Below are 16,855 nucleotides of genomic sequence, written 5' to 3'. Positions count from 1 at the left end.
TATCAGCATTATCCTAACTATTGTATTGAAGACAGAATTATAAAAATATATCATTGCAAATCAACAAGAATATATCTTGGAGTTTGGACCCATGCAGGGAAAGAAGAAAAAAAAAAAGCATGATGTTTTAGGACAGCTGGGCTTTGTCCAAATGATGTTTACCAGATTGTTGACACTGGTTAGCAGAACAATGCTATTCATCACTGGGACAACTAGGGGGAAAAAGTACAAGTTGTATTATCTTTTATTTCAGAAATAATTTTCTGCTAACCTCTTAAGTAGAGTTTTACCTCCTTTAATACATCACCCTATTTTTAAGAAGATAAAGTTCCATCCACAGAATTTGGGGGAACGAATAAACAATTCAGACTAGCCTTGTAAATAACTATGTTTTTATGGAAAATTGAGGATGATATTAAAGTATGCTTATTGAAAAATAATTAAATTTAGGAGATAACTCTGTTCCTATTACCATTGCTGAATAAATATGACCTCAACACTTGTCAACTTAAAAACATAATTTAATTTTGCTCATGATTTGAGGTATAGGAAATCTGAGAAGGGCTCAGAAAGGCTGTTCTCACTTGGGGTTTCTCATTCATTTGCTGTCAGGTGGAGCTGTGGCCATAGCCATGGGGAAGCTAGTCTAAGCTAGACACCCCAGAAAGACCGCTTATTCTCATGACTGGCAGTTGGTGCTGATGTCAACCTGAGAGCTCTACTGCTTTGTCACTTGGAGTGCCTCAGGTGGCCTCTCCAGCATGGTGATCTCAGCCTAGACAAACTTCTTTCTTACATGGCCTCTGGCTGCTCCCAGAGCAAGTGTCCCAGTAGAATCAGGTTACAGCTGTACAATCTTTTCTGACCTACCCTCAAAAATTAAGCTGTGTCACTTCCTTCACATTTCATCATTTCATAGAGACATTATGAGGTCATGCCAGATTCAAGAGGAGGGAATTTTGACTCTATTTTTTGATGGGATTGAGACAAGTTTGTACTGAATCAGAGCATTTGAGGTGAGAGACATGATTAATGTTATGTGTGAAAAATCAAATTATCTACACACTCACTTGGATTTATATACATTTCTTAAACAAAATATCAGTCTAATATAAATAAAGACTGACATTTTCTGCTTTGCAAAAGAGTGTCAGATTTGCTACTATTAAAATAGGGTTAAATTAACCATGTACAGTTTTTAGGGGATCTAATTATTTGTTGGGAACATGTGTTACTAAACTGAGGGGTTATCATCCAAAAATGGAGCTTGGTAGATAAGCTCTCCAAAGGCCCTTCCTAGGAACAATGATGAATTCAACAAGACCACAAAATGATTAACAAAAAAACCCAAAAGAAAACAACAAAAAACAAACAAACAAAAAACAACAACAACAAAAAAAAAACACCCAAGATCAAGAGCTGTAGTTGAAAAATCTGTGTGTGATACACCTGCAAAAGAGATTTCAGGTTCCAGGATAATATGCATTATTATTATATTGTGCAGAAAAAGAAAAAAAAAACAATCACTTGTTACAGACTTAGAGACTAATAATAAGCAAGATAATTGAAGTTTTACCCTCTTATTCTTATTGATAATAATTATAGATATAAATAATTGGGGCTCTGCTGTGCACTGTAGTAGAAGGTGCTTTTGTAAAATAACTTCTTGAATTCTCACAAAAATGCTTTGAAAGGTGCAGAAAAACTGAGCCATAGAGAGCTTAAGCATGTTGCTCAATGATGTTAAGGATCCAGAATTGAACCAAAATTAAATTTCAAGTAACTATCATATAAAAAGATGTTATGGAAACAATTTTAAAAACACAAAATCTACAACATAAGAGACAGTTGTGTACCCATCACCAAGCTTCAACAGATACCAACTCATGCCAGTATTTTCCTATATATTCCACCCACTTTCCGCCTTCCATAATATTTGGAAGCAAATTCCAGATATCATTTTATCCAACAACATATCAGTATATGTCTTTGAAAGATTAAAACTCATAAATACAACAATCATAATATCCAGATCACACCTAAAATTAAAAATAATTTCTTAATGTCATACTCATTCAGTGTACACATTTTCAAGCATCTCATACATACTATAAATGTTTTATTTTACATTTTATTTGTGTGAAGTGTATGCAGCACAATTATTTAAGTAGCTCTTATGTCTCTCTTAAACTAGAGTTTTACCAACATTTCTTCATTTTTCCATGCAATTTATTTGTTGAAGAAACTAGGATTTTGTCGAATACGTTTTTTAGTGGACTTTAACATGTTCGTTTGGCCTCTCTGTTTCTTGTAAATTGGGAGTTACATCTGGAGGCTTGATTTGATTCAGGATGCATTATTTGCTTGCTTGTTTTTGACAGTAGGAAATGAGTGAGTGATCGATAATTGAAGATCTCCCTCCAAAGCTTTATAATCAATTCCTCCCTGTGAGAAACATATGTCATACAAAGAAACTGTTACCATTGGATCTGTCACCATGTGGGACATAAAAGGCAGTTTTCTTTAGATAGATAAGTGACAAAGTTTCCTCATGAATATATCAAAGACACATAAGAAAGTGAAAGCAATTTTCAGGTGCAGATAATGGGGATGATATGTTTGATAGTAGCATTCATTTCTAAAATGTTTCTGGACAACCAAGAATCAGAAAGAAACTTATGATTTTGAGAACCAATTATATCCTAATACATCCGAGGAAAAATAAGAACCCTCAGGAAAGCAGGGTGTGAAGAGATGATTGTAACCAAACAGAGAAAAGATCTTGAAGACATGATGTGAACTATTCACCATGGGACAGCAGAGCAGACTGTGGTTTTAAAACTAATCAATCAAAAAGCTATCTCCTGTGTGTAAAGAAGTATGATCAAAGCTCTGAAGAAAAATAGTCATTTGCCCCTGCTTACCCAGAACTTACAAGAAATAAATCTAAAATTCAGGACAATACATCAGAAGCTTACGCATAAAGAGTTTGGAGGGTGGGGATTGTCGTGATCTGGGGTGGTTAGGATGAATATAGAGTACAGGGAATAATGAGTGTGTTTTAAAGGATCGTTAGAATGGAAGTAGAAGGAAATGAGTGAGTGGAGTCTTCCATAAGACATAAATTATAGGATCAAAAATGAGTAGCTAGGAATAAGCACAGTATGTTCAAGACACACTGTCGATTAGCATCTTTTAAAAACATGCACAGTATATATATGCATAATTGGCACGTGAGGTAGTTCTAGAGTGAGGACTCATGCCATCTTGGTCTTGGTTCAGCTATGAGGCACCTTGGATAATCCATGCAATTTCATTGGGTTTCTGTTTCTTTCCCTGTGAAAAGAGAGTATTGGACTAACTTAGAAGTTCCCTGATTTCTGGGACAAGTAAAGTTATTTGAATGTTGAACAAGTTAATTTCTTATTAAGGTCAAAACCAAATCCAACGAAATAACAACAGCCTGCCGTCTGCTATCAGAATCATTTAAAAAATAAGATTTATTTAAAATGTAGGCATTGTGTGTGTATGTGTGTATGTGTGTATGGTGTATGTTATAATTCATATTAATATTAACCAGATTGCCCTCATTTTTTTCTGATTTTGGTATAGACTTATAAGAACCTCATCACAGAGTCTACCTGATCAGACTTTGGGAACCATAGACTAGCAGATACCTAATGGTCCTGCCTTTTGTGACATTCTTAGAAAGCATATCTGGGATCATTTCCCCTTTATACTCTACCTATAGTTGTTGAACAAATTAGTTAACACCTCACTGCTCTGTCTAGCCCTTAAATGTACAACATGTTATTGGGTCTGCTGTCAGAACAATTCTTTTTGGGAATACACATAGTTAAAACAGAAAAAAAATCCTGTTGGAAGCCAGGAGAATTGTCTTCTAGTCTGCATTTTGTCACTCCTAGCTGTGTGAGTTTGTTTATATCATTAAAACTTTTCTAAAAACCATTTGGAAAAATGAAATGATAATACCACCTTAATTATCTCCCTGGATTGCTGAGAGGTAAATAAGGTAACATTTAGTTTTTAATTTTTTATAAACTGTAAAGCTACATAAAGTGTTAATAATAAAATACTGATATGTGAATACCCCCAGGTGGATATGAATTTACTAGTAATTCAGAGAAGATTGTAGGGTTATGATTTTGTTCATTAAAATGGATTTCTACAAACTAAACTACAAAAATTATAAGCCCAAAGATTTTTTAAAAATGCTAAATCTTCAGGAAAAAAGTGTATAATTCACTCTAAGCAATTCCTTATGTTATATTATACAATTCTAGGATGACAACATAATCAAAATTGCCAGCCATCCAGGTGTATCTTTTTTTTTCTCTTCACATCTGAAATTTAACTGCACTTTGACATTGAACAAATACTAAGAGAGCCACTAGAATTTATGTTCAACAATGTATAAAAGTAAGCATAAGTGGAAATTAAGACTGTGACAAAGAAGCCCATGAAGTGATGAAATGTAGGTGGGAGCTTTTCCACATGAAAGGAAATGTGTCTTTTCTTGGTTGGTAAACACTGATTACCAAAGATTTGGCAGAAATCTAGGACTCCTAATTGCATTAAATTAACAGACTGACATTTCTGAAAATGGCATTAATCACAACAAAATAGTGTAGTTGAATATCCTTCTATAAGGCAGCTGTTTTGGTGGTATGCTGTTTGTCACTGAAAACACTTCACTTTTATTTCTCTGTGAACTGTTTCTATAGTGAGTTCTTGGGATATAGTTATGCATTTTTAGGATCACCTGCATTTTGGTTTTCAATTGTAATGATAGTTGATCACTGAATTGGGAACTAGACATTTTTTCCACTATCAACAGAGCAGTGATAATGTGAACAAAAATTTATTTGGAAAACGTTAGAAGGTAGGTGATTTCAGATACATTTTTCTGTAATTTTCAAGGAAGACATGAAGATAGAATATGGCTACCATGACAATTTAACAGTATGCCCTTACATAAGATTCAAAATTGGAGAGATATCTTCCCCACATAGCACTGGTTATAGACCCTGTTCCAATTTTCTTTTTAATTGAAAACTGCACATTGAATTATATCTTCCATGAAGATGTGGGCAATTTCTGTCTTGTTTCTGCCATATCCCCAAGACCTAATAAATTGGTGGTGTCTAGGAGGTATTCAATAAAGCTTTGTTAAATGACTGAAAGACTGATCTTCAGTACTTCAAGTTCTAGATATGATGGAGAGGTTGGAAAATATTTCTGATTTATGTTATGCAATTGCAAAATACATAAGTAATCTTATGAATTTCATTTCATAGAATATCAATTTTTTTGCTTACCATCGTACATCAATATGAAATAAAGCCAATGGAAGAGAGAAAGGCAAATGGCTATATCATTTAATATTTTTCTTCATTAACATTCTTAATGATGATATATTCAAAATGTCATATCTTTTGAATAAAAACAGTTCGTTCTTATACATCTAGTTGAATGACCACTAAAATGCTTTGTAATACCATAGATCATTTGGTTATTCAATGTGTTTACATTTATAAACTAAAAACAATAACTCAATTACTTCAACCAAACTTAAGGTCCAAAAGTAATGCTTTATATAATAAATTTAAGAAATCATACTAAGAATTCAGTTTATATTATTCTGATTAGCCACATATCTATTGGTCATAAAATATCAACTAAAATTGATATTTTGCCATTCCAATTAAAATTGAAAGAACTGTTCTCTCAAAAGTGATAAATCTCTCAAAAGTTTCAAATTGTTGACACAAAACCTTGGTTGCCTGTTCATGTAATTTTAATTTTAAATGTGGATCTGTGACAGGATGAGATTTACCAAAAAGATCTCGAATGATGATTTGGCTAAAGTTCTTCTCTACCAACAGGATATTTATGTGGAAAGGTGCAGATTTACAGGTCACTCTCACTTAACACTTATCAAAGGAATAACTTTCTAAAACAAGAACAACAAAGTAAAACATACTGTGTACTGATGATCTGAGTCACACCTGTACAAATTATAAGTATCCGTTTTATGCAGAAGAGTAATTACATAGAAAGAATACTGTGTTTATTACTTTAAAATTTCTTTGACTTGGTTGGAAAAGATAAAACAGATATTTTAAATTACAAGTGATGTAATTCCTAGAAGAAAATCACGGTACTCGTAAAAACATCATTGCAATAGATTTCTTTGTAAACACATCTTGTGTGATTCTGTCCCAGTCATGTGTCCCTTTTTCCTGACTGCACATTGTTTTTACTCTCATGCTAGGTCTGGACAAAGTGCCAAAAGATCTTCCGCCTGACACTACGCTGCTGGACCTGCAAAACAACAAAATAGCCGAAATCAAAGATGGAGACTTTCAGAACCTAAAGAACCTTCACGTAAGATTTTTTATTTTAATTTTTGAGTTGTAACATGATCTGACTCATCAAAACAAAACTTAGGTAATGCCAAGAGTACTATAAGGAAATTAATAAGCTCATAAGTGTTTATTAAATTATCTTCTTAGGTCGTGATGAGAAGGAAAGCATCATATTCATTAAGCCCTGAAAAAGAAAAAGTCAGCAAATTTTCTACATATACCTCGTTTATCTTTAGTATTTGCTCCTTAAAAATACTTTATATCTTAATCTTTCATGTTTCATGAATAAGTCTTTGTCTTCCCAATTAGATTGTACTTTAATAGTGAAGCAAAACACAAAATGCACTGATCGTTTTATTTCATTTCTTTGTTTCACTTGTTTTCTTTTATTCATATTCTAAGAGGAGTAAATAACTTTGAAAAAGCCCAAAGATTAGCACCAAGAGAAACAGGGATAATTATATTTTATCTATCTTCAAAAATATGTATATACATAAATACATATATATATACACATATGAATATATATGTATATACATATGTGTGTATATATATGTATATATACGTGTGCGTGTATATATATGTGTGTGTGTATATATATATATATATATATATATATATATATATTTCTTGCTCTGTATTTAGGATTATGCATGCTGTATCCTTATCTGTACCTGTTTTTCTTGTGATTGTCATTTACCTCTATTTAGTATAATGTAATAAATACATCCAGTCTACCAGTCAAGAATCTAGCAGAAAAGACATGGCATTCTCGAAAATATTTCTCAGTAGAGACTTTACCAAATGGACTATTTATTTACAAAGGGATATGGGAACCAAAAAAGCATTTGTGAAGCATTCAAGCCCACAAGGTCTAAAGGATCCAGGGACTCCCTGGAGGGGAGGGAGGCTGTAATCCTACCTCCTAATTTCCTGCCAGTATCTCCTATGGTTGAACCTAACTGGAGGCCAAAAGACAAGGACATCTGAGTGATGCAATCTCTGGAAGTCAGCCTCCCAGGTCATAGAGTAGGGTCAAAAATGTTAAAGCATTAATATATATAATAACTGTAGTTGGGAGAGGGTGTGTTATAAATGGAGAATGACCAACCCAATCAAATAGGGTTGAGCCCTGCTAAAGCCACCTTCTATAAGAGCAATTGCAATGTCTGTTTATGTAATTGGAATCCCTGTAAAATTTATCTAGTCCAGCTCTCTACCTGGGGCATGAGTGTGTGGTTTCCCCACAAAGTATTGTTGAGCATTTAGTGTTAATAAGCCAGATTTTGATATCCAATTAAATACTAAAAGTCCCACTGTGTCTATATTCTACTCTGGTAGGCCACTCTTGAGGTATTGAGTCTGGTCCTGGGCAAAACATTTTAAGAATGGCATTCAAAGAATAATCATCATAAGGGTAAAGAATCTGGAACTTATAGGCACAGTTGACGGAGATGTAGATGTCTAAATTGGATGCAAAAAGGTTATGGTGAAATATAATACTTGAAGGGGCATGTTAGAGAGGAGAAATTGAATTTACTTCCTTCAACTACAAGATGACAGAATTGTCCTATTGACAATTGAGGGGAACTTCAGGGATGCAGATGTTTGTTCAACGCTAAAAATACAATGTAAAGAGCTAGAATTCTCAGATAATATAGAGGATTGCCTAGTGATGAGTTACCTATAGAGGCAGATAATTTTATGGCCTCTTATGATAATTATCATACAAACACATTCTTAAGGTTGGGAGTATAAATATAAAAACTCTTATGTCCATTTATATCATCTAGCTATTTTAAAAATATTTGAGGAGCTATACAGTAAGAATAGACAATACGTAGTAAAATCTAAATATAAAAATAAATCATCTGGCTGCTATATATAAAATATGAAAGATATAGATATAGATATAGATATAGATATATTTTAAGGGAATAATTTAAAGTACAATAAACTGGTCATAATATGCTATAGAGTTCATATAAGGAAGACAAGATTTAGTTATCAACTTTCTGACAGCCAAAATGAGAAAATAAAAACGTATCCAGTAGGAGAAAATACACTAGAATTTGAAAAGGAAGCATAGATATTTTTCTTAAGATTCTCCATGGAACAGTTAATTAAAATAATGGCACATAAAAGGTTGTAGAGTCGATTTATTGAATTGTCTAACAATATAAGCACACTATGCTATAAGTAGTAATGTTATGGACACAGAGTACATGAAACATCGGACATCATTTTATATCACGTTGCCAGTTAGTGTTTTGAGAAAATGTAGGGAAAAGGGCCTTAGAGGATTAGCAGAATATTGAAAACAAGAGAAGAAAAGGGGGTTTGCAGTGTGCTGAAAGAAAGGTAATGCGGAAAAATAAGAAGCAGACAAAGAAAAATAGAAACTGGCTAGAGTGAAAGATTAACTCTGAGAGAGTGGAGGATAAGGCTTGAGCTAAGTATGTCAAACCGTGGACCAGTGGGATCCATCTCCACTGGTAGGTTACTGGGCCTGAGCCCCTATTGACCTTTCTACTTTCATGTTATGGTTTCACTGGGAGTGAGCTGATGGTGATGCCAAAAAGATTTGTCAATGACTATTTAAACATCATTGGAGAAGGTAAAAGAGATGTAATAAGAAAAAACTGTATATTATGTTTCAATAAACTGAAATGTTAAGAAACTCCATTTTATTTTCATGAATTCATCCTAAAGCTGCTTTTTTTTTTTTTTTAATTGGGGAATATTGGGGAACAGTGTGTTTCTCCAGGACCCAGCAGCTCCAAGTTGTTGTCCTTCAGTCTAGTTGTGGAGGGCGCAGCTCAGCTCCAAGTCCAATCACCGTTTTCAATCTTGAGTTGCAGGGGGCACAGCCCACCATCCCAGGATGGGAATTCAACCGGCAACCTTATTGTTGAGAGCTCACTCTCTGACCAACTGAGCCATCCGGCCACCCCTAAAGCTACTGTTTTAAGGAAGGAAAATTATCTTACTCTAATTCCTGTTTCCTGTGTGTTTAAGTGTAATCTGAATAATTTTTTGAACTTCTCATATCCTTAAATAAGAGATATCTAGTTTCTGTGATGTTTTCATTAAGTCTGGCATTTGTAATAATGTGTTCTTTCTTTTCCATGTCTACTTGTGAGTATGTTTTTAGGCAACTATCATCTTGGCCATTTCTTTCTTTCTACTTCAAAGTACACATTGGGAGAAGAAAGAGAGAGTTTATTAGAGCTCCGAACCATTCTGAGGATGTTAAACCGCTATTTTTCTCTTACTCTTTCATTCATGATCTTTCTATCCTTGTTATTATGCAAATAAACATCATAATTTCAGCTAAGAAAGTCACACTTGAATGAGAAGGAAAGAGATAAATGAAAATTTAGCAAGGATTATAATAGAAAGGATTTAACAGAAAAATGTCCTTTTTTTCTTCAATAATTTTATGAATTTACAAATCTGTGGCTCATTCTGAGTGGCACGTATTATAAGAGTAGTTTTATACATATATAGTAGAAAAAACTATGTAACTATTCTATAAAATAATGGAAAATTAAATATGTCAACATTCAGCATATTTTCTTTGAATTGAACCTTTATAAATCTAGTAAGGAATGTTTTTAAATTAAAAATAAATAAAAAAATGTCAAAGGCTGACTAATAAACAACACTTGGTTAGCAATTACTGTTGCTAGGCGCTGTTCTTAATACTTTATATGCATTAACTTATTTAATTCTTGCAAGTGTTCTTTTGAGGTAGACACTCTTGATAATCCAGATGAAGCCACTCAGGCAAAGAGAAGTTAAGTTACTTGCTCGTAGTCACACAGCAAATAAGAGCCAGAGCTTGAGAACTAAACTCAGGTACAGTCTGCCTTGAGTCTGTGCACTAATTATTGCCTATAACTATGATAGCAATCATAAAATCCCTTAAAATAATACCTGGTACAATGTAAGCCCTACATAAGTGGCCTTAAAGGAAATTGTATGTATTAATTCAGGTTTCAAGATTTTTTTCTTTCTGTTTTATTGAAATGTAATGGACATACAGTGCTGTATAAGTTTAAAGTGTACAGAATAATGAATTGACTTATACGTATGGCAAAAGGTTTACCACAATAAATTTAGTTCACATCCATCATCTCATATACATATAAAAAAAATTGAAAAGTGTTTTAACTATAGTCATCATGTTGTACAGTATATCCCCAATATTTATTTATCTCACGACCAAAAGTTTATATATTTTGACCACTTTCCTGTAAGAAGGTGGTGGAAATGTTTTTACTCCTACTTCCACCCTATTTCTATTCCTTATCACATTTTTTGTGACTTCTCCCCTACCTCCTAAGCTAGAGCACTTTTTTCTTTAGTTACCATTGAAGTAGGTTGTCCTGATTTTTGAGTCTGTGCTTCAATTGTAGGTTAAATGGCACTCGAGGTACTTCCTGACCCCCAAGCAACAAGTTTTCTGCTACTTGGACTTATCTCAGCCTCTGGGCTAACTAATGAGAATCCACTTCTACTTGTCTTTCTTCTTCTCATCAGCTGACCTCCTGAAATCCACGTGGGGTTCACCTGTGACTTTTTCTCTGGTAGCTGCACTTTGTCATTAGCTAGTGTAGTCACATTTATTTCCTATCTCAACATCTTTCCATTGCCTGTTATTTTATAACTATAGTTCCGTAACTATATATCCTTGTGTATGGACTAACATGAACCACTTTTAGCAATACTGTATATACACAAATAACTTATTTTACATGTGGATCTGCTTTATACAAAGTTCTAATTTATAGAGTTCTTAAAATTTTACCTCTTTGGGGCCAAAATTGGTACAATTTCATTTATTTTTCAAAGTGATTTTATTCGGAAAGCAGAGATGTTTTTCACTGGACTAAAACTTGTGACTAACAATAATATTTGAAAGATGTTTTGCAAAGAAGCCATCTATATACATTATTACTTTTATCCTCACAAAAACCCCCTCGAGGTGCCATTGTTATTTCTACTTTATGGGAGAAATAACTCTGGACAAATGTCACACTACGCCAAAATTTAGCAGCAATTACCACTACAGCATATTCACAGGTAGAGGCACAGTCTAATTATTTTCTAGTAAAAGAAGTAATATTTTATTACCTGAAATAGCAGGTAATACATCATCAGATTGATTCTTCATAATAGATTTCAACACAATGTAAATAAACAGATTTTTCCAACCATGTTTAATGCATGTAATTATATTAAGCTTTCAGAATTTTCTTCCTCAAATGGCAATTGAGTATCTCCTTTCCTGTTATAATTAAGCGTCCACCAGTTGGGATGACTTCTAGTGATACAAGTCCTCCGAATTTTTTTCTAGCTCAGGCTTTTACTGATTCCCTGGACATTTTGCATTTTTTTAATGATTTTAATCCTCATGAGTTTTTAAACTTTCACTGGAACTTCTTAGGATTTTGTTTTAATCAACCAATTATTTTAGGATTAGGTAAAAAAAATTATGTTATTTGTAATAAGTTTCAATTAGTCAAATAATGTGAACTACATGGTAATGTACATTGGTAATTTACCAGCTGTTACTATAAGAAAGTATTCTTGCATTTCTGAGACTGTTATTCTAGTTCCCTTTTTTGTTCCTCTGTGTATTCATATATGCATAAAACTGTACTACAAAGGAAAGTTCGAGTTTCTTAAAACTTAATGAAAGTACCTAAATTAATTAGGCTTAGTTGATAAAGAGACTTAACAAGAACATGGCAATTCTGCAGACATACAGATCATTGGAAGAGAATGACATAGTCCAAAATTAGGTTTGGCTATATAGGTTTAGCTATAAGTATAGCAATAATGAATTAGAAGTAATTCTCCATATCAGGAGAACTCAGAAACATTTTATTTTATTGCCAATAGTATGAATATATTTGACCATGTAAAACCTTTATATCTAAAAAGGGCAAAAAATAGGAGAAAAATATATTAAGTCTATACAAATCATATTAACTACATCTTCATTCTCTAAAACAATTATTAAAATATGTTAACATTTAATAATAATTAGAAATATTGTGATCAGACAGTCCATTCACTCCCCAAATACAGGAAATGGTAGCAAAATAAACAGAAACTTTAAAGCTTTCAAGTGACAAGGAAATGCAAAGTAAAACAATAAGTTACACCATAAATTAACTAATTTGGCAAACTTTGAAACATTATATCTAAATTTGTGAGGCTTCAAGAAAATTTTCCTGTCTTGCACTGCTGATGATAGTTTAAATTGGTCACCCTTTTGTAGTGGAATCCATGGCAATGGATTGGACTTACAGGTTGAAAAACTGAGGATATAGATGCCTTTTCATGTATCTTGGGTCCCTCTAGGGATTTCAATCTTTAGGAATATTATTTATTGTTTAATATCTATGTTTCATCATATTTTCCTCCCCTTTATTCCTGATGTTCGGGTCCTCATACACTTCTTAAAGAAATCGCATCTGCTCAGTCTTTCCTGATTTCTTACAACTTCACAGATTCCTCTACTAGTTCCATGAATGAAATGAATAGACTACACGCTAGTGTATATATATATATATATATATATATATATATATATATATATATATATATATGGAAGTTTTTGGAATTAAGAAAATGTTTTTGTTCACTCTCTATAGACATTGATTCTTGTCAACAACAAAATTAGCAAAATCAGTCCTGGAGCATTTACGCCTTTGGTGAAATTGGAACGACTTTACCTGTCCAAGAATCTGCTGAAGGAACTGCCCGAAAAAATGCCCAGAACTCTTCAGGAGTTACGCGCCCACGAGAATGAGCTCACCAAAGTGCGGAAATCTGTGTTCAATGGACTGAACCAGATGATCGTCGTAGGTACAGATATACTTATAACTCTAAGACCAGGATTCACATTTCACCTTAAGATATTCCAAGTAAGCTTCAGCTGCAGGAAGGTAAATTAGCTAGACGTGCCTTAAGCCTCTGGGAATGGCAGAAGCAGAGCCAGGAGAAATGGGATTTTAAATTTGTGCCTTACTCCGACATTTTTATTCCTCTTCGTTGGGGATCTGAGAATGTAGAGAAAGCTCTGGGGCTGCAGCTAGCCTCCTGCCTGCCCAGAATGCAGGCTGGAACTAAATAGTGCTTGAATAGCGATATTTGGGGGTACCTTTTCCTTGTGTGGTTAAGTTCTATTCTGCACATCTATAAATCATTAGCTTTTAAAAAAAGAGTTCTAATGTTTTGCTCTATGTGTGGTAAAAAACTATAACTTTATAACTTAATCAAATGCTAGATTCAAATTATTTAACAACAGTTTAAGGTATTTTAGAGAGGGGATAGCCTCACAATGTGTGATTTGTAAACACTTGCTTGTGTTAATTTCTGGGCAAAGCTGTTTATGCACCTTAAGATATTTTGTTGTTATTGTTTTTGCTGCTATTGCTTTTTCATACTATTTTTGTTGTTATTTGTTTTAATAAGGGACATTTTTATCCCATTTTGCTATCCCTTAGAAAAGCATGTGTTTTAATTTCTCTTTTAATTTTCAGTCAAGTTGTTACTGAACCAAATTTCAGTTAAATTCCTTGTTGAAACAGACTGTGTGCTCTGACTTGCAAAATCCTAAAATTGTCCTCTAAACGCTCTGTACTTACTGCATTTGTAGAACTGGGCACCAACCCTCTGAAGAGCTCAGGAATCGAAAATGGAGCCTTCCAGGGAATGAAGAAACTCTCCTACATCCGCATTGCTGACACCAATATAACCGCCATCCCACGAGGTGATAGAAATGTCTCCAAAGCAGTTTGAAAATCTAAATCCAAACACTTAAAAACATTGTTTTGAAAATTTGAATGGTGACTCAAGTGGCCAATTATGTTTCTAGCAAATTCTCTTTCCCCAGAAGTGTCTCTACTGAGCCCAGGTGAATCCAGCCCAGGTGGCTCCACTAGGGCCATCCAGTGGAAATGGCTAGTTTCTTTTACCTTTAAAGTCTCTTCTAAGATATAACTTAATGCATAATGATTTTGTATTATATAATTGTGATTTCACAAAGCGAAAAGAGCAGTTATTATTTAAAAAGTAGAATGCTTTAGCTGTATTTTGTAAAAAGAAAAAAAAAGAAAGGAAAGAGATATGTGGAAGTACCTCTGAAATTGAGCAAATTTTTACTTTGAGTCTTTCGTCCCTTAGTGAATTCCTTTCCATCTCAGGACATTTCAGTTATTACTCTCTGAATACGAGGATGCGCAGTGGCCACACTCTTACAGAGACAGTTGTGTGTTGTAATGAGTATGGATTTTGTAGTCTGTTTGCTTGGCTTCAAATTTTCACTAAATGGCTGTAGGAACTTGGGCAAGTTATTAAAAATCTATGCCTCAATTTCTGTGTTTGTGAAGTGGAAACAATATCCACCTTGTTGACTTGTTTTAGAATTAAGTATATTATTAGAGAAATATCTGGCATGTAGGTAAGTAATGGATTGATAGTACTTTCTGTTATTCAATAAAAATGTTGTGCTCACTCATTTTGCTTAGGCAAAGTAACAACACAGGAGGCAGGGCAGTGAATGGGGATACTACCTGCCTTCAAGGAGTTTATTGCCTGGAGCAAAGGCAGACAAGGAAACAGCATCGCTGCACAGTCACGGGAACAAACTCATTGTGTTGAAAGGGCTACCCAGGAGACGCACACAAGTCAGTCTTTGTGAATCAGAAAAAGCATCAAATCACCAAAAATAAATTCCTCGAATGTTCTCTTTTTCCCTGCCTTGAGTTCTTGTCTCAGAAAAAGCCCTCTATAGTCTCAACTTTTCCTGTCGATCTGGCCCTTCTCAACTTAGGTGTCTTGTTTTTGGACTGGGTACAAAAGGTCACTACTGCGTACAGGAAACAATTATCCTTTATTGTGCTTCCATAGAAAGTTCAACTCTAGAATACACATTCCATAGAATGGGTTCTTAACCCACCCCTTGCCATCTCCTCAGTCTTTTTGCTACAGAGGATGTTTCTGACCCATGATAGCACCACTGTAGGTAGGTCGGTAGATAGATAGACAGACAGACAGACAAATAGGGGGAGATTGATTTATAGTTTATAAAACACTTTCATGTGGAGTCTCTGACTTGTTACATGTAACACGTAATCTTTTTTTAATCTCCAGTACATATATCTAATATAGTTTTATATACATGAAAAAAATATAGAGTTATCTCTATGTATATCTTGCGTAAAGCCTTAGAGCTGTAGGAGGTGAAGTAAAGTGGCTGGGATTCACAGTCCAGGTCTTCCCACACTTCATGCTGTCAGATGGCTTGCATTAAGCACAGTCTTTGATTCTACTGTTCTTCTTGATGCATCTTCCTAAATATCCCTCAGTAACACATTTCATCACTTAAGAGATGTGTTGTTCTTCACTTCCTTATATCGTTTCCCTATCTTTTCTCATCATCTCTAGCTTGCTTTTATTTACTAAACACGTAGTAATATTAAAATTATAATAACTAAATTTTATTCATCACTTGTGCCAAATGCTTTTCATAGATTCTGTTATGTGTCAAATGCTTTTCATAGAGTCCTCTGTGAATCTCACAGTAATCTTCTGTAACTAATACTGTCACACCTGTTTTATAAATGAGGAAAATGAAATTTAAGGAGATGAAGTAAATTGTGATCAAAGGCTTGGAGCCAGGAGGTGGCAGAGCTGGGCTTGTCCTGGGCTAAAGTCAGAGATCACTCTACTACTTACCATATTAAGTCTCCCCCCACGCCATGCATATTTATGCCTGCCTAACATATGGGTCTGCCTTTCTTAGGCTGAGACTCTTCTGCTTGAACATCACCAACCTTCAGGGAGATTTAATTACCACATTATCTTCCATCCTTGATAGAAACAGAAGGGCAGTGGAATGGAATAAAGAGATTATAGATCAGCCGAAGTGAGAGGTCTGACTCAGCCACTTAGTTGCTCTGTGACGTTAGGCTAATTATTCCACATCTCTAAAACCTCAGCTTTGTTATCTATAAAATGGAGGTGTTAATGACACCTATCTTCTAGAATATTTGTGAAGATTAATAGTTGTAAGACTTCTGGTGCACACATATATTATTTGGCCCAACATAAACTGTCAATATATTTTATCTTAAAATGGAAAATGGAAAAAGAAAACAAGTAACTATAGTATAGGATCTCAGGCTAAATGCTACAATGGCAAAGGCTAATAATATTCTTTATAAATTTGCCTCTATCCTATGCAACGTTTTCTTTCACAAACTTCCTCCTGGATATAACTTTCCTTTTGGGAAACTGACTCAAAAAGAGAGGCACTTAGAAACTAGGTAATGATGGGTGTGCTGATAATTAGTGTTCTAGAGATACTATATTTTAAAAATATATTTTCATGGTAACAGGGAAGCAAGGACTGCATTCATTGCTTTGTTATATACTCATTTGTTTTA

General features: G+C 34.1%; 1 protein-coding gene across 6 annotated transcripts in view; it reads left to right on the top strand.

Moving 5' to 3' along the window:
• The window catches only part of DCN (decorin), a 42,323-nt gene that overhangs the window by 11,752 nt on the left and 13,716 nt on the right, over positions 1 to 16,855 (top strand). For all 6 annotated transcript variants that reach the window (XM_081060726.1, XM_081060724.1, XM_081060725.1 and 3 more), the window contains 3 exons: positions 6,296 to 6,408; positions 13,058 to 13,271; positions 14,065 to 14,178. In XM_081060726.1, the coding sequence (XP_080916852.1) occupies positions 6,296 to 6,408; positions 13,058 to 13,271; positions 14,065 to 14,178 (441 nt within the window). The remainder of the gene's footprint in view (positions 1 to 6,295; positions 6,409 to 13,057; positions 13,272 to 14,064; positions 14,179 to 16,855) is intronic.

The sequence above is a fragment of the Rhinolophus hipposideros genome, assembly GCF_964194185.1.
Source record: "Rhinolophus hipposideros genome assembly, chromosome: 9".
In the NCBI taxonomy this organism is placed as follows: domain Eukaryota; kingdom Metazoa; phylum Chordata; class Mammalia; order Chiroptera; family Rhinolophidae; genus Rhinolophus; species Rhinolophus hipposideros.
The sequence above is the reverse complement of the archived record's forward strand: the minus strand, read 5'-3'. Positions and strand labels throughout refer to the sequence as shown.